General features: G+C 34.9%; 1 protein-coding gene across 1 annotated transcript in view; it reads left to right on the top strand.

Moving 5' to 3' along the window:
* meis1b (Meis homeobox 1 b) overlaps positions 1-21,805 on the top strand; it is a 173,453-nt gene extending 151,648 nt beyond the window's left edge. The window contains exons 10-13 of the mRNA XM_039737955.1: positions 15,385-15,443; positions 16,583-16,672; positions 16,971-17,065; positions 21,695-21,805. Of these exons, the coding sequence (XP_039593889.1) occupies positions 15,385-15,443; positions 16,583-16,672; positions 16,971-17,029 (208 nt within the window). The 3' untranslated portion in view covers positions 17,030-17,065; positions 21,695-21,805. The remainder of the gene's footprint in view (positions 1-15,384; positions 15,444-16,582; positions 16,673-16,970; positions 17,066-21,694) is intronic.
* The last annotated feature ends 2,753 nt before the right edge of the window (positions 21,806-24,558 follow it).

The following is a 24,558-nucleotide window of genomic DNA, read 5'->3' as shown; positions in this document are numbered from 1 at the left end:
TCCACTCTTTATCACCATGCAACTTTACCTTGCTATTAGGTTTCATGTCCTGCTTTTCCACCTTTTTCATAGCATTATTTCTTGGTGAATTTTTTATTCTTTTCTTTTATGCTTTTGTCTAGACCACTGGAACTTTCCATTAGTTGTGCCATTTAAGTTTTAAACTTTCTGCTAAACAAAATCTCAACTGGAGAGAGATAGAGTAGACCTTTAGTTCAGTAAGGCAAAATCAGTTTTTCTCTAATCAACTGCTGTCTTAATTAACAGTTTTACCATTTTCTATCAAACTATTTGATTGGGAATAGATTGAACTTAAAGTTACAAGTTTAAATGTATATGTTTTCTCAAAGTGTCTAATCTTTGCAAAGCTAAATTATAGTCCACTGTCTGTTATCCGCATAACACATCACGTATACTTTGTTCGCATAAACTGATTTAATTTTAGTTATAAACTTTTTCAGAAACACCTGTTCTGAACAGTGGTAATAATAATAATATTACAGAAATTATACATAGTTTTTTCCTTCCAGGATAAACAAGTCTGTGTCAGCACGGTTTCAGCACTTTTTTGTTCTCACTTCACAATGGATCCTTAAGGCCCTGTCACATTACACAATTTTCTTGTGATATTTAGTCACTGAGTTTAATTACATAATCTTAGTAAGTATGGCTGTGACTGCTAGCCATGTAGTTTGGCATATCTAGTAACTCAGTCCAGCCAGTCTGTGACTAACCCTGACAAAATCAATCATACAGTCATGCTCTGTGTATGTGAGAGCTAACAAACAATGAGTGCACACCTGGAAATACAATGCATACTGTATAAGTGCATGTTTTGGACAGGAGTGAGAGACTCATTTGTCCACTCCAATGTCTTGTGTTTTATGTACTACAAGAGTATAGAAAAAAAGATGCAGAGACTTGTGGCAGAACTTGACATATTTGGAAAGCATTCGTACAGTTCCAGTGCAATCAGAAAGCACATTATTGTCTGTTAGAAAAACAGGTCAAGCTTGCATTTCTTTGAAAATATGAATTTGTACTAGAAAGTAAACAGTCGTGTAGTTCCTCATCCTCTGTGATTCCTAGTCATGTAATTTGTCATAAGCAACTGCAGTCATCAGCTTTGACATCTGCTCTAACTAGAAGTCACGTAATGTCATGTTGGTTTTACTCAGCCTTGTTCTGACATATTTCACACTTATGTTAGACCAATAAAGTATAGTCTTCACATGACTTTTTGATTTTAACATACCAAGGTATTATTATATATTAATTTTAAAAGCATGTTTTGCTTTTGGACCATGGGTACGGCAATTCTAGAATCCTTAAAAATACTCCACCGAAGGCTGACAATTCATATATGTACTGTAATGGTAAATAATAGGTACAGATCATGAGTGCTTTAACTAACTTGTGTGAGTTGCCAATTTAGGAATAAAAACACCTACAAAGTTTATTAAAATCTTTGGGAGTCTTCCTTATTTATGGTGATGGCTTATTTTTATTGCATTAATCTTGCATTGATCAACCTTAGCTCCATGCTCTCATTATTAGTTTTTAGTTCTAATCTATTTGCTGTAGCAGTTTCATGTGCCAATTTAAGCCTTTAGTCATGCTTTTCCAGAAATGTATCTACTTGACACATTTAACCCACCATAGAGCATTTCATGTTTTCAACCCAATGTGAAAAGAAAATTTCCTCTAAAGGATTAATAAAGTGTAATAAACTACTTGATTCACTTGATTGTAGTCATTTTATAACAATATAATGGTGTATGGAATGGCCAAACTGTTCCAAATACCATAGCTGCTTTAGTGTTGTTAGAAGAAATGGAAGAATTAGAAGAGACCGCACTTTTATAGATGATGATGACTGGCTTCTAAGCCAATTTCAATTTCTAAGAGCTGTGTGCTGAACTGGCGCCAGCTTTACAAATGCAGACTTTGAGGAATTGTGCACTCCCTGCTCCTCTGCAAGTTTGCCCACTCTCAGATTTTTAGCCACAGAAGGTATTTCACAATCATCACTGAGTTGCACCATGCCAGCAGTAAAGGATGGTATTATCCGCTTGTCATGTAGATCTATAAGATTTCCTTACATTGTGGTTGAACTGGCAAACATCAAAGTGCAATTTGCAGCAACATCCAGTTTAACAAATGTAATCAGAGCAGTCAACTGCATGCACATTACTACTGCAACGGTGCTGGACAAGTTATATCAGCCAGGGATGAATCACCAAAATAATGAGCTTGCATTACATCATCTATACCAGAAGCGCCTATAAAAATGGCAACTTTGCACTGTCACACACACTTTTTTTCAACTATTTCCCTATTTTCCAACTAGCAACTAAGGCAAGCAGTCCTTTTAAAGATATTGAGTCACCTCAAAGAACCATTTGAAGAGCAGAAAATCCATCCCTACTGGCGCTTGGCGCCGACACTACTCTATAAAAGCACCTTCAGAGAATGAATTTGCTTTTGTAAATAGAGATATTTCTTTTCTCTTAATTTGCTGCTGTATAGTCCACAGAACTCATAGACACTTGGAATAAGCTACCAAGTAGTGTGGCAAACGGGAAGAAATTAAGGACTTTCAAAACTAGACTTGATTGTTTTTTAGAAGAATTAAGTAGATACAGTAGGACTGGTAAGCTTTGTTGGGCTGAATGGCCTGTTTTCGTGTAGATTTTCCTCTAAAAAAATGTTCTAAAGTGTGTTGCATTGTGCAGGCATGTAATGTGATGCATAATGCTGTACACAATTGAAGCTTGCCTGTTCCTGAAGAGATGCAGCATTTATTTTTTTAACCAGTTCATTTAGTTTGTGGTCAATATCACATAATAACCCTTATATTCCTTAGTTCATTGGCCACATCTCTTACAGCATCCATTATTGAATTTTCTGACTCCAGAACAGTGCCTGTCAGCTGATGGTTGCCTAGCGGTTTCCGAGGCAGAGGTATGTGCACAGCCAGCACCTGAAGAAGCCAATAAATAGTATGTTTTTTCCTTGCCTCCACTTCACATTTGCTGAAATTCTTCTTCTTTCCATGTGCTTTTGCCAATGTCTTTTAACAAAGCACTGAATGTAAGGGGCAATTTATATTGATTTGCATATTCAAATATGTAAAATTCTGGGAAGAGTCGATGGGGCTGTGGGTGCGTGCATGTGCATTAAATTTCATGTTCTTTGGGATTTATAATGGGAAAGTGTGTGGAACTTGGCGTATGCACAGTTTTACGCATCTGGATTTTTGTGCATACGCACATTTCCAGTTTTGTCTATACACCATGTTTTAGTGTGAATTCTGTGCATGGCGTTATACATGAGGACCCTGAACTTTAGACACCTTCAAAACTTGACTTGATAATATTTTGGAGAAATTAATGTGGATAGGATTGGCAAGCTTTGTTGAGCTGAATGGCTTGTTCTCATCAAAATGTTTCTAATTTTACAAACAATGTCTTCTAACTTATTGCACTCCAGAATTTTATTTTACATTTACTTATTTGGCTGACACATTTATCCAAGGTAATATAACATTTATGATACCATTGGTTACATTTCTTCTTATGGTTTTCCAATTTGAGCAGAGGCAGGTTAAGTGACTTGCTTATGGTCCACACAGTGTCAGTAGTAGGATTTCAACCCACAACCTCATTGTTTGAAGTCCAAAGCCTTAACCACTCCACCACACTGCCTTTTTTAAAACTTTTTAATTACTAGTTTGTAATTGTGTTGTTCCTCCTTACTCTGCCAGTAAGGTGGAATGAGGCAAGCCATTAGGGTGGGTGTAATTGGGCTGGGGTATATGGGTATGTTGAGAAAATTGCATTGAGGGACAGTTTTAATGTCAGTAAAATTGTTGCTAAAACTGTAATGCTAGAGAGTGGACACTGTCAAAACCTGAATTGCCAGAATTCACCAAAAGAAGTACTAGCACCAAAATCTCAACAATAAACCATTAGTATAGTCAAAAGGAGAATTTTTTTGAAGTTGTTTACCAAAAGATGTTACTGGAAGTATGCACCAAAATTATTTGAGGTTTGAATTCTTAGACACTGTAGTGAATGTGGAATGGGTTTATAAAATGACATGGCACATTGTGCCTTCTGGAAATTAAGCTCCTAGCAATACCACACCATACTCTGACAATATAACCACTACATTTTAGGGCTGCAAAAATCAAAAATGGTGTCATGTCAAACTAAGAAATAACAATAATAAAATTCAGTTTAGTTCCAGATAAATTACTAAAGCAAGATAGCAATCTATCAACATTCCCTAATGTTCAAAGCTTCCAAAAAGTCTCAATACAGCATCAAAAAAAATATTTTAATCAAAATAAAATCAGCAAAATGTTGAATTTATACCACTTATTCAACTACATGTTGATAACAGTGTCCAGCACATACAAGCCTGTTACAGTTCTTACCTACCCTTAATTGCAGTTAGATACATTGTAAATAAATCCTATGTTTAAATTTCCTCTACTTCAACATTATCAGTGAGCTTCGAGACAGTCAGATGTTTCCATTTTGAAATTCTGGTGTTCAGGTTTAGCTTTCTTTCTAAATTTTTTTTTTATTTTTTGTATGTCCATGTTGAGGTTTACACTTCTGGTAACTTGTCTTGTTCTGTTCCTTAAAGCAACATGTTGAACATGCACATTTAAGTTTAACAAACCATTATGATATGTATAACATTAAGTGTGAAATGTGCAGGTTTATTCCTGCTTTTTTTATAAACACACAGATTGTTATATACAAATAACATTTTCTAATATAATGCAGCTTTCGAACAGGCTGATGTGGATGGAGGACCTGACTCTTCAGCTTTTCTAACAGCAAATAAATAGTTTTACTTTGCAAGTAAATGAAAAGTTTACTTTACAAATACATGTTTGCTTAGATTAAGCAGCATAGTCATTTATAGAACGGAAACTCCCAATATATAATTGAAATAGTGAAATAACATTGGAACTCTAAGCATAGTATAATAATATAATAAATAGCCTAAAATTGTTTAATCTGCCACTCTTCAGACAGGAAATTCTTAACAATTAGACAGAGCTCCAATTGGAAAAGCAGAAAAAAAAAACTTAAAATTACTATAATAGTATTAGAGGACAGGATTGCCAGTCAATGGTCCTTGAATTATATTGATATTATTAGAATTGAAAATATTTTTTCTTTCTATAACATTACCATAAACTAACATGACAAATTTTACAAATGTAAAATTTGTACAGTATAGTACAGTAGGGCCATATACATTCATCTGCCACTTTATTAGATACACCTATTGAACTGCTTTTTAATGCAAATATCTATCAGTCAGTCACAAGGCAGCAAATCAATGCATTTAGGTATATAGACATTGTCAAGACAACCCACTGAAGTTCAAACCAAACATCAAAATGGGTAAGAAAGGTGATTTAAGTTACTGTGAACATGGCATGGTTGTTGGTGCCAGACAGGCTGGTCTAAGTATTCAAGAAACTGCTAATCTACTGGAATTTTCACACATAACCATCTCTTGGGTTTACAGAGAAAAGGAGAAAATATCTAGTTAGTGACAGTTATCTGGGCGAAAATGCCTTATTGATTTCAGAGGTCGGCGGAGAATGGCCAGACTGGTTCAAGCTGATAGAAAGGTAACAGTAACTCGAATAACCACTCATTACAACCAAGGTATGCAGAAGACCATCTCTAAACACACATGTTGAACCTTGAAGCAGATAGGCTACCAAGTCAGGAGACTACACCAGGCACCTCCCCTGCCAGCTAAGAACAGACAACTGAGGCCATTATTCTCACTGTCTTACCAAAACTGGACAACAGATGATTGGGAAAATGTTGCCTGGTCTAATGAGTCTCAATTTCTGTTGCAGCATTTAGATTGTAAGGTCAGATTTGATCCGGTTCATAGGGTCTTCATTGTTGAGGACCCAAGTGGCTGGACCAGGCAAAGGGGACACCCACGTAACACCTGGCAACGGCAGATGGATGGTTATTTCTGGAGGGTGGGACTGGACCGTGTTACTGCCTGGGGGGTTGCCAACCAGGATCCTAACCTGTTTCATTGTGTGGGGGGTGCGCAACATGCTGTACCAGGGAATGCTCTCCGACCTGACCTGATTTTGGGCCCTTAATACAAACTATGAGTATTGTTTAAATATCACATCCTACCTGAGTAAAAGGAGCCTACACAGCAGAGAGGGGATCGAACAGAGAAGAGGAAATTGAGAAACAAAGAGCCGTGAGAGCAGTATTGGGTGGTGACCTTTTGCTGACCACTTCCATTCCTTTTTGACCGAAGTATATGCATCTTCTAATGGCTACATCCACCAGGACAATGCGCCATGTCACAAAGCTCAAATCATCTCAAACTGGTTTCTTGAACATGACAATGAATTCACTGTATTCAAATGGCCTCCACAGTCACCAAATCTCAGTCCAATAGAGCACTTTTGGGATGTGGTGGAATGAAAGATTTGCATCATGGATGTGCAGCCAACAAATCTCCTGCAACTGCATGATACTATCATGTCAATATGGACCAGAATACCTGAGGAATGTTTTAGCACCTTATTGAATTAACTCCATAAAGAATTATGGTAGTTCTGAAGACAAAAGGGGATCCAACCTTGTACTTGCAAGGTATACCTAATTAAGTGGCTAGCGAGTGTATTTTGAAGCAAATTGTTATTTGGAAAGTTCCACGTAACTACATAACCATATAAAGTCAACTCTAACCACTGAAACAACATAATAAAATGAAGTCTGTAAACGTAAGAAGAGTATAGCTTTATGTTTGTACTATAACAGGCCCACACCATTATCACCCAATTCATTACCCTTTAATACAAATGATGGAACCTTAAAACAGCATTATGAAAATCCATGAAATTAATGTACCTTTTTAATTCAATTCAGTTCATTTTTGTGTGATGTGCATCACCGAGTGCAGGTGCGATTCACTTTGCACAAAGGTTTCTTCTTACATAATGAATACGTAAAGACATAAATTATTTTGAAAATGATTAATGTAAATGGAGCTTGGCACTACAGCATCTGTCCATTAACTAATTGTTGAATTATGGTCAGTTGACTTTGGAGGAGTGCTTATAATGCTGATAGGCAAATCCAGATATTGCAGCACAAAAGAAACATTTTTGTCCATAAGAAATTTCATTGAGCATATCATGGGAAATCTCAAAAAAATAATTATGATGAGTAAGTTGAGTTTCCTACAAACATTTTAACAATACTTATTTGAGCTCAGCTCACCTTTGTATTAAGCAAACTACTGACACTTAACTAGCATTCCTCTGTTCACTCAATCTGTCAAGGTCTACTTTGTATCATCCTTTTGGTATAAAGTTGATGGTTTAATTTCCATTGGATCCAATGTATGCTTTTGTCTATTTTTTTAATGCACTGCCTGATGTTTAGTACCCATTTTTATTGTGATTTTCCAGTTCATCCACACCTTTGTACAGCTTCTGTCAAGTCTCACTTGTCTTAAAAAACACTGGTAGTGGCGTATATCTCTATTAATTTCTGAACGACCTCCATATGATTTTATACTCAATGCTTAACTTGAGAGACAGGATGTACACTTGAAATATGGAGGGTGAAGGACCTGTACAGGCTAATGATGCTAGCATGCAGAAAGGTAATACAACATTAAGTACAAGGGCTTCTACGGTGGCGATAGATAGATAGATAGATAGATAGATAGATAGATAGATAGATAGATAGATAGATAGATACTTTACTAATCCCAAGGGGAACTTCACATACTCCAGCAGCAGCATACTGATAAAAAACAATATTAAAGAGTGATAAAAATGCAGGTAAAACAGACAATAACTTTGTATAATTTTAACGTTTACCCCAACAGATAGGGACACCTCATAATGCACTACTTCCAAAATTATTTTATTTTACATTTATTTCAACAAACATTGATTTTCTTTATTTTGGTTAGTCTTTTGTCAACTATTAACATGCTTTTAGAATGAACAGAACATTTATCAGTAATTTAAATTTCTGTAAAATGGTAATGACATACCTGTACTGGATTTAACTCTGTAAGTGCAAAATGACAACACAGGTGCAATACCCCATTCCCTCAACACAAAAAATGTAATTTGCCAGTTCAGAACCCATTTTGGGAAATGGGATTTTACTGTATGAAAATTACTTTTGAAGTATGAAAATTGTTTCATCATTTCATAGTTAATTTAGATAAATGATTATTTACAAAATGAGAAGCAGAAAATTTCATTTCACCTTTCCATTCACTGGTCTTGGTGAGGTAGCAACATTCTAAGACCAAAATAACCAAGGGTGATTCTATGACATACGCATCTAAAATTATATAGGAGATATCTGTGCTGTTTTTGACCAGTCTATGGAAGAACTCTAGATTACACTGAAACTACAAGAGCCTAGGACTTTCCCATACCAAAATACTTGAAGTTTTTTTTTGTACTTTATTTCACCTTATACAATTTCTTGTATTAGGAATTTGGTAGTTTTCACATACCCCTTGGGGTCGGAGTGCAGTGTCAGCAATTGTACAGCACCCCTGAAGCAATTGCAGGTTGAGGGTCTTGCCCAAGGGCCCAGCAGAGTAGGATCTCTTTTGGCAGTAATGGGGAATTGAACAGGAAACCTTCCCGATACCAGTGCAGACACTTACCCTCAGAGCCACCACTCCTTCCCATATAGATTATCCTTTTTTTTTTTTCTTTTTTTGTTAAATATTCTCCATAACTCAATAATCATCTGTCCCAAAAGGGAAAATGCTAGGGAGAAAGTTCACTGTCAGGTCTTTAAGAACGAGATCTCGCTATTATAATAAAAAAATCTTGGGAAGAGAGACAAGACATGACTTTCTCAGAGAGACACTTTCATATCCCACGAGACGAGACTTTGTGCCAAGAGATTTAACCACACCTGGGGCCGGAAATAAAAGACATAGAGTAGATGACAAAGTAGAACGTCATAAAGAATTTAAAAAGGTTGGCACGATAGACATGCAGAACAGGTTAGAGATAATGGAAGTATGAAAATTCGAAAGTCCCCAAAAAATGATAGTAAAGATCACATTAGCCAAAAAAAAAATGGAAATTATTACTTGATGAAATAACAGAAAAGTAAAAAGAGATTGAATATATTTATTCAGTCGCAGACTTGTAGATCACCTAATTCATGTTGCCATCAGGGAAAAGTAGTCTTTCTTCTCAATGAAGAGGCCTATCCGTGATAATTAAAAGTTTTGTTGTTTGGTGAAAGTTAAATCCACATACGCGAGCGGCAGAGACACAAAGTTGCTGGTGCATAGCACAGGTAGGGGGGTTGGCAAGTGAAGCAAGCAGGGGGTGAAGCTTAAGAAAGCTTAAGAAAAATAAGCTTAAGGTCTACAAACTGTCTACATCCTCTACTGTAGTGAGTGTTGACTTCCCTCCTTAGAGATTCTATTGGTTTTGCCTCTGGAAGATTCCCTGTTTGAACTGGGAAGATGACTATACCAATTCCAGTGTCTTCATTGAGGCAAAGACATCAAGCATTGATATCATTATCCTATACAGCCAGTTCTGGTGTGATGGTCACAGCATCAAAATACCAAGCTCTTTTCTCCTGAGACAAGGTTGCTGCTTCCAGCTGAACCAAGGTCAGAGAACCCAGGATGACAAGAGGAAGTAGGTCACATATATTTATAAAGCCTACACTACCCAGGAAATATCCCTTGTGGAGCCACAAGAGTATGCAGGTAGCCCTTTACTATAAGACTAAACATCTCCATGATGTGGTGGACTAAAGCTGGAAACAGAGAGAAAAGAAGGAGATCCATGTGCTAAGACCTCTAACTGAAGGAACTGAGTCCTCAACTATATAATAACACACACAGATAGTCTTAAAATGTGACATTCCATTTTATGTGACTACTAAGAGACAGCATGCTGAGTTCATCTAACCAGTCCAAACAATATCCACTAACAATTTTCTGGTGGGATATTGTGGGTGTTCCCAGGCTAGCCAAAAAAACACAATCTCTCCAGCATATGCTAAGTTTTTCTCTAGGTCTTCTGCCAATGGATCATGCATCAAGTACCAATTTGAGCTGTGCAATGTTTTAAAAGTTCATATTGTCACATTGCCATTTCAAAGCATAGACAATATATGATGTCATCACATGAGGTGGCATGGTTGAAGAAGTGGAGAGTTACTTGTATAGTATGAATATTAAGCTGCTCTACACATGTACTACAGAAAGCGTATACATTGGGTGATGGGAGAATGGAGTACAGGTGTTTTAGTCTGGGACGTGGGAGTTAGTTTTCTTGTCTCATGGATTGCAGCAACTCAGCACACATACCAGTATTAGGTAATATTATTATGGTGAGTTGTTTCAAGTTCATTAAAACTGCTACAAATCACCATGCCCTGTTCAGAAGAAACTCTAAAATTAGATCTGCCTCATAAAGATGATTTGAATATAAACGTCTACTAACAGGAAACTTAAAGTTACTAATTACTTTTACTCACTCAAACATGGTGTCTTCGGTTGTTCTCTTTCCACTATCATCTGAAAAAGAAAAAACAACTCAGCATGCGTTATAGAAAAAAGTCATACTTTATTGTTGTGTCGTGGCTTGGCTATAGCACATCTTTGGCCATTTCTTATCCTGCATGCAAACTATATGCCGCAAAAAGTACACAACGCTGAGTGTTGATTAATACTGCAACACAAACTGATGAGCCCGCAAACAATGCTTGAAGTGGAACCTCCCAATTTGTTATTACTTTTACACAATAGGGGAGATCCCACTTGGAGATTGGTATGTGTGTATATTAGTATATGATATCAAATGGAGAGGGGGATCACCATGAAACATCATGCTCCACTTGTACCGGCCCACTTCAAGTTTTGCCTCACAAGAGCAAACAAGCACCACTTCTCTGCCACTTTCTTTCTCCAGTGCCCAAATCCCACTGCTTACGTTATGTAAGATTTAACACCACAAGGATAGGCTTCAACTGCCCCACGACGCTGCCCTGGATATGCAGGTAATGAAAACAAACGGTGAATTAAAAATATTGTAACATTACTAACAAGTTGTGTAATCCTGGGAATCAGTCACCTACCATATGAGCTGACATTTCATCACGCAAATGATGGACCTTTTAAAACAGACAAACAACAAAAGTCAAAGTCTCAAAAGTCTTTGATCTTGCACAACCATAGTGAGTTATCATTTTCAGGATAATAAGCTACCTAAAAGAGCGCTGTAAAGAGTAAGAAATGATGCACAACTCAGCAGCGCATTCCTGCACTCTTTCTGCTCAAATTTTGTGTGTGACACACTGATCAGGTTGCCTTTTCTCAGCCAAAATCTTTAGCTACTAACTAAAGTAAGGAATCTCACACATATCCTGCTATGAATATGATTGCCTGACAGTCTGATGGCTCTAGTTTAGCATTTTGTGTAATTTTCTGCGAATAGTGTATATGGAGCCAATTGATAATGTTTATTTACATCGGCAATTTCCCCAGACAATCACCAATAGACAATGATCATTGGCTCACCCCTAGTACCCATCATAAAAAAACGCCTGGGAGCATCATTATTACTTGCTTAAACTACCACCTGGCTGCTGTCAAAAAGAGCCCTAACTTGAGATATTTGTGTATTGCTTGACATCTCCTTAACAGTTTTACAGAGAAAGCCAGTTCTGACTAATTAAACGCACAGAGTCATTAATTTTGGTCACTACCTGAAGACCTTAACCACAGGTAAAAATCAAGCTGGACTGATTGGTACTTTGGAAGAAATGTCCAAAAACTTCACAACTTCACACTTTTTACAACATACAGGTACATAAAACTACTACCATTAGAACACTACTGTCTGTTTTTACTTGTAATCAAGTCCAGAAACTTCACAACTTCACAATCATTACAACACACAGGTACATAAACTACTACCATTAGGACACTACTGTCTGTTTTTACTTGTAAACAAGTCCAAGAGGTACTATAATTCATTTAGCTGGGAGAGCTGCCCCCCTGTCCTTTGGAGATTAATGTTCTCCTCTTAGAAAGATGACCAAAATTTCACATTTTGAGGTGTTCATTCTTATCTTTATTACATCACACTGATCTAAAAACTGCTTCAGTTCTTGAAAAGAACAGCACCATTCATAAAGAGCATAGATTTGACCCAGATTTCTAAATTCCATGAAAATTCTAAACAGAAAAGGAGACCTTTAGTAGAGCTACATGTACATATTGAATGGACTTGGCTTGGTTCAACACAGACAATATTAGTACTACTACTACAACAAATTTCACTCAGTAGTAGCCACCATATTTATGTAGCCATTGCACAACCTAACCTAACCAACCTAACCTTTTTGGACCCTCAAATATATATACAAGGACAAAAAAATCAGTCTATTATTTAACAGGCAGAATTCATATTGCTTCTCTTAACTAAGGGTCAACAATCAGATGGAGTCACTTTTCCAGTAGGCCATCATAAGCTTTTACCAGATGGCTGAGGAAAGTGATGCAAAAAAGTACTGTATTCTCATATCAAAATTACATCAAGCAAAAACTGCAAAGAAAATCATAAGCTTTCTTACAATTAAATTTTACTAATCCTACTTTTGTTGCTTCAAAGCCAGTCCTTACTTTCTAGAAGAGCTTCCTCAATGTTTCCCCACAATGTCACATAAGACATTCTGAAAGCTCTGCTGTGTCCACTACAGAATCTTATTTTATTTGGCCAGGTTTGAACTCTACACAGATGGTATTAATTGATTAATTTTCTCAGTCACTCTGAGGCAAAGTGAACTTCTTAGTGCAAAAGGTGGAACTCAAAAAAAGATTACTAAATGAAAGCCAATTTACATTCTATATAGGGATGATAATGCACAAAGTCATCAAATGCAAACATAGTTAAAAAAAGAAAACAAACAAACACAAATATAAGCAAGATAATTCAACAAATGTGCTAAAACTGTCACATATCAACTGGGCTTAGGAGATCTTCAGATTGCCTGCATGCACTTTAGGAACTCCTCAGGCAGACAGATACAACAATGAAACATCAAGAAAAAAATAAAATATTAAGTATCTAAATACATAGAAGCATCCTTAGCTGTATTTGTGGGTCTCAATCACATTTTATACTTAGGAGCCTTTCAAATTATATTGCTTGTTTTCCAAAGTACATTTCTCCTTGTTCTAAAACAGCCTTCACACCTGTGACACAAGATCTTATTCCTAGTTAACACTCAGTTCTAGGGTGCAACCATGTATCCTTACTTAATAATACACAGGAAATTTTCTTACTTTAATCATTGCAATTCCCCTCAAATTCATGTTACTTGCTAGTCATTAGAGTTAGAAACAGACTTTACATATGCGTTCTATGTTCAGCAACAAGTTGCAACAAAAGCAACTAATGAAAATGCACATTTTTCATATTAATTAAATATTTCATATTGTTTTAGCTCACGTGTATGTATAACAAGTGTGGAACCTTAACTGAGCCTTGGCAAACATGTCTACAGTCTAATTTGTCTGCACTTTAGAAAAGAAAATAGCTATGAAGTGGCACATGTAATGTAAGGCACTATTAGGACTGATCATAGGCAAAAACTGTTACTGGTTTCAGCTATCATCCTTTATTTTAACTTTGTCAGTTCCAGAGCTTTGTCCTTTTCTTGAATAAAATTAATTTAACTCTGCCATTTTCTCAGACACAACATTAAGTATACTTCAGCTTTATTTAACAATATTTTAGTCCAATTACAACAAAATATTATCAACCACTGGATAAACATGAGGAATAAGAACATAAAGCAAACAAACATACTGCTTCTTTAGCTCATTGCATGAATTGTTGCTCATTTGTAAATTCTTTTTGTTTACAGAGCAGAATACATTGCACAATGCTTTCTCCTTGCTAATAAATGAATATTAAGAGGTGGTATGCTAATTTTTATCCACAATTTTAATTCATAGTTCTAAATAACGTTTGGAGACATTTGTGGGGCCATAGAATTTATCTTAACTTTTTAGCACCAAAAGTTACCTTGGGAGACCCTGGTTGCTAAGCTTTGACACCAATTTGAAGGTGCCAGGCACCTTAGATTGTTCCTGTGTTGACTGCCCTTGACATTGCACAGCTGGTTTCAATCATGTCCTTTCTCTGGTTCTCTGCTGCCATCTGATGGCCTTGATAATGTAGTTTCATCTCCCTTCAGATCCAAGTGTTCCCCTTAGTGAACAAGTACCCCAAATTAAGATCTTTGGAATTATGACCATATTTCCATAAAGCCATCCTTTTCTAGCCCAAATATACGAGTAGTCCTTTCCTACTCTTCCTCTCTCTCTCTCTCTCTCTTGCTCTCCCTCACCTTCCTCACCCTCTCCTGCACTCTCTCTCCCACTTTGTCTCTCCTTTTTGTACATAACCTTCTGTACATCTCCTTCTGATCATAAAGGAACACCTCCCATGTGTTCCATTCGCTCCATTAACTTGATTTATATTCAAAAATATTTTTAAGTTATGATCATAAAGTGTTTTTGCCTGGAAGTATCTCTGATAAAATTAAAACCAGAGAGGTCATGATCTGAACAACATTGACCCACAGCTGACCTCAGACTTTCAGTGAGTTGAGAAAAGCAATAAAAGTAATGTGTGCTCTATACACAACCAGCAGTATGAGCTATTGGTGATAAAACTCCAGACATTCTCTTGTTTGATGCTGGATTGCTATTGTAGTTCTCTTTTTTAACTGTATTCATTAACAAGGAACTAAAATGGTAGGGGACATGGAAAAAAGGTAGTGCCTAGACAGAACCATAAAACAAACATGAGGGGAGAAGTACATACAGTATCTGTAATTAAATAAGCCAACAGATGCCCATAAGAACATCTCCCTTTTTCTAGCTGTTTCTTTTCCTCATGCAGCCTTAAAAGTGTATTGTCCTTATGTTTTCCTGAAAAATCTACTAATCTATTAATTCGTTTTTCAAGGAAAGGTCACAAAAGGTTGCAGAATTTGATAATTTTAAAGGAAACAAACAAAAATTGCAAAACAGCAGCAAATTACATAATGGCAAAGAACTTAAAACAGTTTTGTTTGTTAAGAGGATAAATAAACCAATGAATTGAGAAAATTGTGAAAATCACATTTCTCAGTTGTAAAATGTTTTCTGTAAATTTAGAATATATTTGTAAGCAATAAGGAGAGAGAATTTATGTGTTGGTATTTTTATTATTATTATTATTGTAATAATTGTTTGAATATAGGAGGATGATAAATAACCAAGTGTATTTTTTTCCAGGTTCATTAATGCCAGAAGGAGAATAGTTCAGCCAATGATAGACCAGTCAAATCGAGCAGGCAAGTCCTAAATAGTAAACGTATTCAAGTCTCGCAAGCAGAAGTCATCCTCAAGCCATTCACCAGGAGTTCCATCACCTGGTAAATAAACTGCCAAATAGATATTGAGGTGACTGAAAAATAATTACAAAACAAGACTAAATTAATAACTCTAATCATTACTATATATTTTGGATCAATTCTTAGAAGGACTGAATCAGTAATTTTAAGTGTCCAATGGTGGACTCTTTACACAAACAGGATTCTTCTTTATCCCCTCTAAAAATATGTTTTTTTTTTTCCTTGCCAACCCTTCTTTTTTCTACTAGGACCACTCCCTGGTGCATGGCTTGGTGTGGAACTGCTGTAAACTTTATTACCTGTGATAAGGGCAAAGGGGTCAGGATTGCTTTTGGGACTCAGTAAATTTCAAAGGCATTCACTGAGGTAGAGCTTTTGTGCTTGGATAATCCAAAACAGCTTACTTATAGATTTAGGTCATGTATTAAACATGTATTACAGGTCTTTATGTGTGAGTATGCAATAGGCCTGTTTCATGTCGATAGCTTATAGACTAGAACTTACCTCACTTCTAACTCAAGTGAATATGTTTTTAGTTTCTATTTCTATTAATTTTATTTCCTCTATTACTTGTTCTAATTTTATATGAAGGCCATGATTTTTCTGAAACTGAAACTGCTGAAGTTGAATTTCTTCATGTATGTAGTATTTATGAATTTTAAGTATTCAGTATATATGAAAAAAAAAAAAAAATCTGTGGATATTATATCTTAAATGTGAATGTAAAAAGAAATTTGTTATAACAAGTAAAGAAAAAAAAATCTGATTACCCTTGCCACAGTTATTGTGAATTTTGTTTACACGAGACTATGTTATTGTATATATATTTCTGTGAAACAAAGTTAGTATTGACAGTATTGACTATAACATTGTATTTATGATTCTGGTTAAAAAAATTTGTATTCTTTCATGGTTTTCAGTAAACTGCTTGTTGATTATGAAAATTAGAATATATTTGTGCATATATGAAATTGAAATATTTAAATTAAGCAATACAGTGTGGTTATCTCCAGTTAAATTACTGCTTGTTAATGTTCACTGGACACTTACTCAACTGTTTGCATTAAACCCTCTTCTAGTAAGTCAAGGAACACCTTACAATCCAGATGGTCAGCCAATGGGAGGGTTTGTTATGGATGGACAGCAGCATATGGGAATTAGACCTCCGGGTAAGGTGTTCATCTTGTACCATTTTTATATAATGCAATACCCATTAAAATCTTCCTTACAATGCAAAATATTTCACTAATGCAGGCTGCCAAATGTAATTTTTACTGCACTTTTCTTGAGCACAGTTGGTTATTGTTGTTAGTGCTGTACGTTTGCATTGTGAGTCAAATAAATACAATGGTATTATTATTCATTTCATTCTATTTTTTTTATTCCTGGGTCTTTTTGGCTCTGGTCTTTCTATTATATACTTAGCTCATTTTCTGGAATCTTTTTGAATTTTTATCTCCCTTCCAGGACCTATGACTGGAATGGGCATGAATATGGGCATGGAGGGGCAATGGCACTACATGTAATCATCACCTTGTTAACCATTCACAAAGAAAGGGGAAGTAAGTACAAGCAGGGCTCTTCTTGTAAATTATCTGAATTGTTTTATTATAATGACTATTTTAATGTTAAATATCTTTTTTAAACATTCTTCCTGCCAATGATTTTATGCTTGTTCACAGTTTAATATTTATCATTTTCCTTCTTTTTTGCTTCCTCCTCTTTCTTCTAGGTCAAACCCAAAGCTGTGAGCCACAAAGGCTCTGGCATGTACAGTTTCTGTGTGATCCTCCATTGTACACTTTACTGACCACATGACAAAAAAGACACAGCAAGAGCCAGATAGACTAGAACAGAGGGGGAGGGGAATGGGGATATATATGTGTGTGTGTTTCAGTGTGTGTGTGTGTGTGTGTGTGTGTGTGAGTGCATGTGCGCAAGGAGGGGGGTATTGCTATAGCAACAGACTGATTGGCAAAATGTAAGCAGTCTGCAGTGGTGCAAGGAGAGGAAAGAGCATGTCCCTCCAGTGTCATAAAGCCGTCTAACTACAGTTGATGCATGAGTTACATTAATACACTATCTTGAATGACACCGCAGAATAGTAAATAAAAACAGTTTAAACATAAAATAAACATAGAACTCGAGTCAAATATAACACAGAAAATTTCAGCAATATTAAATTGTGCTTATATCTTTTGTCTATGTATAATAATAGGATTACTTATGGCAAAAGGGAAAAGAAGTAATGCAAAATGGAGGTGTGCTCAGTAGGCTAGGCAGCTTAGCCCTGGCTAATTGACTATATCCAAATTAAGTATGCTATCATCAGTAGTGTGACCAATGGATTTGACTTATTTAGCATACAAAAATAGAGATTATTAATGCTTTCTTTTGTGAAACGTCTAATAGAGGCATGATCTGTGCTAGTTTATGGTTTTTGTTATTATAAGTATAAATGTTAATGTATTAAACTGGTTTTATTTATTTAAATCCAGATGGTTATTTTAAATTAGAGTCTAAATATGTAGCCAAGGAGAGAAACATTTTTTTTTCTCTCAGAGCCACAATTTATCTATTATTTTTGCACCATATAATGCTAAGAAAATCCAACTGTAATAGTCACAATTTGCAAAACAGCTTGAAAGTGTTTGGATTAAAAGAGAAGGATCAGAATGGCAAAAAATATCCTCTTTTTTACAGTTTAGCTGTTTTGCTGCATTTCTGACATTTCTAAGCTTGACTTATTTAAATGTCTTTCTTCTAGTTTCTGGGTCAATTACATGTAAGTGATGTGTTTTATGCTTCATGACCAATTAAATTAATAGGTTATTACTAAAAATGTTTTTCTTTTATTTGATTAAAAGTCTGAGGGTACATTCTGTTTTATAGGCAATGTTTTATTAGTGCAAAAATGTTCCTTTAGGCTAGATTAAGCAGCTACAATTTGCTGAAGAGCCATAAGACCTGAATTTAAGGTGTTCCTTGCAGTCACAGCACAGCATTACTTAAAATCAAAGCCAATTAAACCTACTTATGGAATAGCGTTATGCTTTTTACCCTTGACGATTATGGAGCTTATAGCTCTCAGAAACAATGCACCTGTCAGTTTCTATAAACCATAACAATCCATGCGGAAGACTGAGACCCTTTGATATTGGTGAAGCTTATTGTTTTTAATGCTGTGGTTTTTTTGCTTTAAAAAAACAGTACATGGACAAAAAATCGTTTTAATTTCCTGACAATAGTGATCACAGTGAAAGAAATAATTATGAACATGAACATAGTCCCATTCAGAAAGTCCAAGGTATGCTTTAGTGAGCATGTTCAGTGACCCCAAATCTCATTGGCACCACTTAGGAATTAAACCCTCCAATGATGCTCAAGTTTGTTAACCTTTTTGCAGGACAACATTTTATTTTGGATTTGATCTTTAATTTCTTAATAATACAAATGACTAATACTGATGTAATTGCTATAGTCTCCATATTTTTTAGTGTTTCATATTTTCTTTTTAAAATAGATATAGTTAAAAGAAGGGTCATACATTTTCTACTGTAATAATAATAAAAGAAAGAAAGAAAGAAATTGTATTATAGTAATAACAGAAGATTGCTCATACGTGTACTTGGTTCAGTAGCATCTTGTAACAAACATCATTTTTCAACTTTCTATTAGTTTCTTCTGATCTTTAGCTATATATTCTGAACACACAGGTGAAGAAAGGTATTGAGTTCTTAGTTATTCACTACTTGGCAGTATGTTCAAGCAAACAAGCAGGGTTTCAGCTGGATACTCTTGAGAAGCTCAAAAACATAGTGTGGGTGTTTTGAGAAAGCCCATAGAATGCTGTGATTTGAAATTACTTCAGCCATTTTGAAGAGTTTCTTGTGTGTCTTGAGAGATGAGTCTGAGCAGACAATATTTTCTCAGCTGACAGGCTGACAATGTCGGATGGACAGAGTTTCAACCTACTTCTTCTCCACATCAATAGGCGTAAACTAAGGTAGACTTTAGCTTGCTTCAGATGCACCATGGATCCATCACATAGGAGGGAAAAGTGAATGTTAAAACACCCTTATTGAAATATCAGCTTATCCTGTTGTTAAGGCTAAATTCAAAATAAATCATATCACAGTTTTTCTCAAATTTTAACAAAATCTTGTAAACAATGGCGCATGATTGAAAAACACAAGGATTATTTTACAAAGAATTAAACACAAACACAGCATTTTATAAAGGGTGTGCACTTTTTTATTTGTTATTAACATTCTAAATTGTGTACAAATGTTATCTCCCTTCACCTAACAAAAACTGAAGGGGTTTTGATTAGTCCAATATTTGCAGAGTGCAGATATTACCAAGGTTCAGAAGGACCTTATGAAAGATCTATGGGATGATACATATTAGGAGGGGGGTGTAGAGCATTTCTTAGACATTACCAATACAGTATATTGGAACAGTGTAAAGACTGGCATTAATAAGTTGAGGTAATATAGCATCCCCAGGACTGGAACGTAATTCCAAAGTCATAAAGAAGAAGCTGAATGTTCATTAGGCAGACTAACTAAAGGTTATTGTCAACCTTGAAGTTATTGCACAAATTGTCCACTGTAATTTCACATATTCTGTATAGGTCTGAACAGTGGAGTAGGGCAGCAAGATGAAAAAGTCTTTTCTCACAAAAAAAGAACATCTTTATTGGTATACATTGGTGCAAGAAGGATGAACATGGAAACATGTCTTTTGATCCAATGAGACCAAAGTATGTATCTTTGGTCATAAATCCTTTACTCCAAAATCAAAGCACTTCATCACCCAAAAAACACAATCCCTACTGTCAAGCACGCTGGTGGTAGCATTGTTCTATGGAGCTAATTTTCTTTTACAGAGACAGGCCTCTATTCATGATAGATAGGAGAATGAATAGCTGAATACATGCAGACATTATGGGACAAACCCAACTGTTATATGCCAGCAGGCTGAAATTAAATAAGAATTTCATTATGACAACAATTTGAAGCACACAGCTATCTCAGTTCCAAGTATTACCTTAAATGGAAGATCAATGTCCTGTATTGGTCCAATTAAAGCTCCAACATACAGAAGGTCTTTGAACTCAAATAATTACAGTTGGGCACAAGAGAACATCTCACAGTTTGACTAAACCAGAATACTCGTGCAAAGAAGAGTGGGTTAAAATTAGAAATCCATATGTAATACTGTAGGTTCACAGAAATCTATGAAAGACTTAAGTGTTGTAATCAAAGCAAGGTATATATATATATATATATATATATATATATATATATATATATATATTATATATATATATATATATATAATATATATTTTTTTTCTTGATTAAAAAAAAACAAAGTTCAAACTGCTTGTCATTGATATCTAATATCCACTGTACTATCAGCTACCTTGAATTAGTACTACATATTTGAAGGAGACATTGGGCAGACCTGGGACATGTTAGATGTCTCAGATGATCAAGTCATACTTGTAAAATTAGCCCAGAAGACACTAGGGTGCTGTTGGACAAAAAGAAAATTTGGTCTAACTGCCTTAGCAAGTCCCTCCCCTCATTAGAAAAAAAAGTTCTATAGAATGAAATAAGAGAATTAAAAAAGATTTGTCCTTACTTAATACATTATCATGGCTTAACATGATAGCCATGGTTGGTCCTACCTTACATCTAATGCTGTTCAGGCTTTGCAATGGGATCAGTCTGTTCACAAAAGAAACATATATATTCATTCTAGATAGAAACAGAAGCCTTCTTGCAACAGAAAAGTCTTTGGGGAATCAAAATTATGTACAGTTTCTAAATGTAATAAAATTGGTTAGAGAAACACCTTGGGGAATTTCGATTGTTTATCCAAAACATGAATGTGGTGTTAGGCAAGATGAAAATTATGATAAAATCCTAAATCTGTGCTTAAGGATAAATATGAGTATCTTTACAGAATATTGCAAATAGAATTTTAATAAATAATTGTTCACATATTCTTTAAAAAAAGTTAATATCAGAAGTTGAAAATGTGACATTTTAAATATGAATCATGGGTATATAATTTATAGGTTTTAATATTTATACTCAATTATAACTGCAAAAGAGTTTGTTTTATTCCATTTACTCATAACTGGGTTTTAAATATCTGTTCTCTAAACATTTTTTCTAGGTCTGCAGAGAATGGCAAGTGACTATGTGTGTCATGGTAGTCCGATAGGTGTGAGTATTGGACTACCAAATTACCATCCATCTCAGATGCCTCCTCATTCCATTCTGTTGCGCCCTGGACCTCCTACGCATTCCTATATTCTTGGACACCTCCATCACCCTGTATTAGTGATGCATGGAGGAGCACCCTATGCTGGAATACCAACATCAGCTTCAAGCCCCTCACTCTTAAACCCAGGAGACGCAACAATGGGAGAATAAATCATGAACATTCGCATTCAGCAGCTTAAGGGATTATTTTTTTTCTTGAACAAAAAGAAAAAGAAAGCATAATAAACCAGAAAATACAAGTAAATCAACAGAATTTTCAGCCAATGTTCTCTTTTATATGTTGGCCTGAATCATTGATTGTGATCTTCTGTTCTTGGGATTTACATTGCACCAAGATACTGGCTTTGATTTATTTTACTGGGGACCTTACAACAAAAAATGGCCCAGAAATAAAATAATAATTAAAACAAAAAATAGAGAGATGGACTCCTAATGGACATAATCAATACTGTTGTACAATTACAATGAACTTATAAAAGAACTGAAGTATTGTAAATGATATTGTACTGTTCTGCATATTATGTTGTTTCTTATAGATTTTTTTAAAAAAGATGTTAACTTTTTTCCACACTGTGTGTGTGTTGCTTCCATGAAAACCCTGATCATCTCCTGAAGTTTCTTTATTTCATAAATATAAGAACAGAAAGCCTTATATTCACCCAGAAAATGGCAGTGAAACACTCTTCCAGGGCTTTTTAGAGGATTAAAATAATTTTTCAGGCAGAAGAGTTCCATCCAGCCTAGGACTTCTTCCATATTCTTATTCACACCTGCCTGGGGTATGAATTTACATGTCTAATTCTTTACCTCACCATATTTGAAATGGCATGACCATATATAAATGGTGAGCTGAAGCAATCTACTAAAGATTAATCAGCTGTTGCAAGCAGTGTCTTCTGGAAAAGATGGAATCGTGAAAATGTAAAGGTGTGTTGAACCTTATTTCATCAGACCATTTATGTCCCAGCATATGAGCCACCGAGTGCATTGTTTAATGCAATCTAAAAATTACAGAAAAACACACAAATACATTATATATATATATATATATATATATATATATATATATATATATATATATATATATATATATATATATATATATATCAAATATCAATCTAATGAGCAACATTTTCTTTTGATTATGTTTACTTTTTTTCTAAGCAAATGTCATTCATATGTGTGTTTCCCATCCTTGAATTCATTTTGAAGAGTTAATGTGTACCATTGTAAATAAATAATTTTTGTCAGAAAGGTCTGGAAAAATTACTTTGAAGAGTGAAATCTTTTTATACATCCACACACTTTCTGTATATATCACTTTGGCTTTAGTAGTCTTGGATGAAACGTTTCTTTATAATTTGCAGCTTTTTAAACTTATTGTATATTTTTAAAATTTGAATTTTAACAGTTTACCTTTTACTGGATCATTCTAATAATTATAAGAATCACTGCTGAAAACATACAATTTCTAATAAAACTTTTTAAAATATTTTTGATCACTCAAAATGAACTTGTTGAGAAATGCTTTAATTTACAGTTTTGAGTGGATTACAGAAACTGTGACATTTACGACAGAATACCATAAAATGGGTATGTGTTAGTGGTCATAAATTTTATTACTTCTGCTGACATTTAAAAAGTTATCAAATGGCCTGAAGCATGATTCATTTTTTACACAGAATCATTGTGGATAGTGCCCAAGAGTCAAAAGGTAAAACATAAGAATACCAAGCAGTCAGAACTACAAATCAAAAGTTCCTATAATATAAAAAATCCTAAAACACTATTCTCTTAGAATATTTAACAAAATAAAATGACATTTTAACTTCAGAGATTTGTATTATGTTGTGACTACAAGAGATTGGCAGTTTCTGGTGTATTTTACATAATAATAAGGTGTGTATAACTCTTGACATCTCTAATGTACGTTTTAACAAGGATGTAGAAGGAAAACAATGTTAAAATGTGAAGAATAATGCGATACTTTATCAGATAACCTGCAGTAAATGTCAATTTAATTAGACTAAGCTTTATTTGCATACTATGAAGATTGGGGCTTTAAAATTTTAAAAATAAAGTTTTATTCACAATAATATTGCAAATGAATAACAATTAGTAACCCTGTGGATTCAGAGCAGACAACTGTTTTTTCTTTTAAAACCATAGTTTTAAAGATTGTCAAGACAGGAGATTACTGTAAGACCAAGCTGGACTTCCCTGTCTGCACACAAGTAAGATTGTGGTCTCCGATGTCTCCAAGATTTTTGCTGTGGACTGTATATAGATGAGCTGATGTTGTCAAGTCGTGATTTTAACTGTCTTAAGTGCAATAGTAAATTAATGGCATATTATCACAAAATGTCTATTTTTGTAATAAAGTAGATTTCCTTTACCAATTGTATTATTATTATTATTATTATTATTATTATTATTACATTATTATTATTATTATTATTAATTACATTGACTTCCCTGATCAATGCTTCTCACCTTGCAAGAATGTAAAAGCAATGAAGGTGTAGGTGCCCGGTGCCTTGCATTTCAATAAAAACCTGTCTGGCACATGAGAATTACATTTACTTCATACTCAGCGCTGGAAATGAATCCAGTTTCCAATTATTTAAACCTGAGGTTAACTTTATGCACTGCAAATATGTGACAGAAACCTGTATATACATTTTCTTTATTTGCCTAGATATATCATCTTAAATTGCTTATTCGTCTTAGGTATTCAATGTTTCTTCTTTCGCA

This window comes from Polypterus senegalus, chromosome 16 (genome assembly GCF_016835505.1).
Source record: "Polypterus senegalus isolate Bchr_013 chromosome 16, ASM1683550v1, whole genome shotgun sequence".
Taxonomy (NCBI): domain Eukaryota; kingdom Metazoa; phylum Chordata; class Cladistia; order Polypteriformes; family Polypteridae; genus Polypterus; species Polypterus senegalus.
The sequence above is the reverse complement of the archived record's forward strand: the minus strand, read 5'-3'. Positions and strand labels throughout refer to the sequence as shown.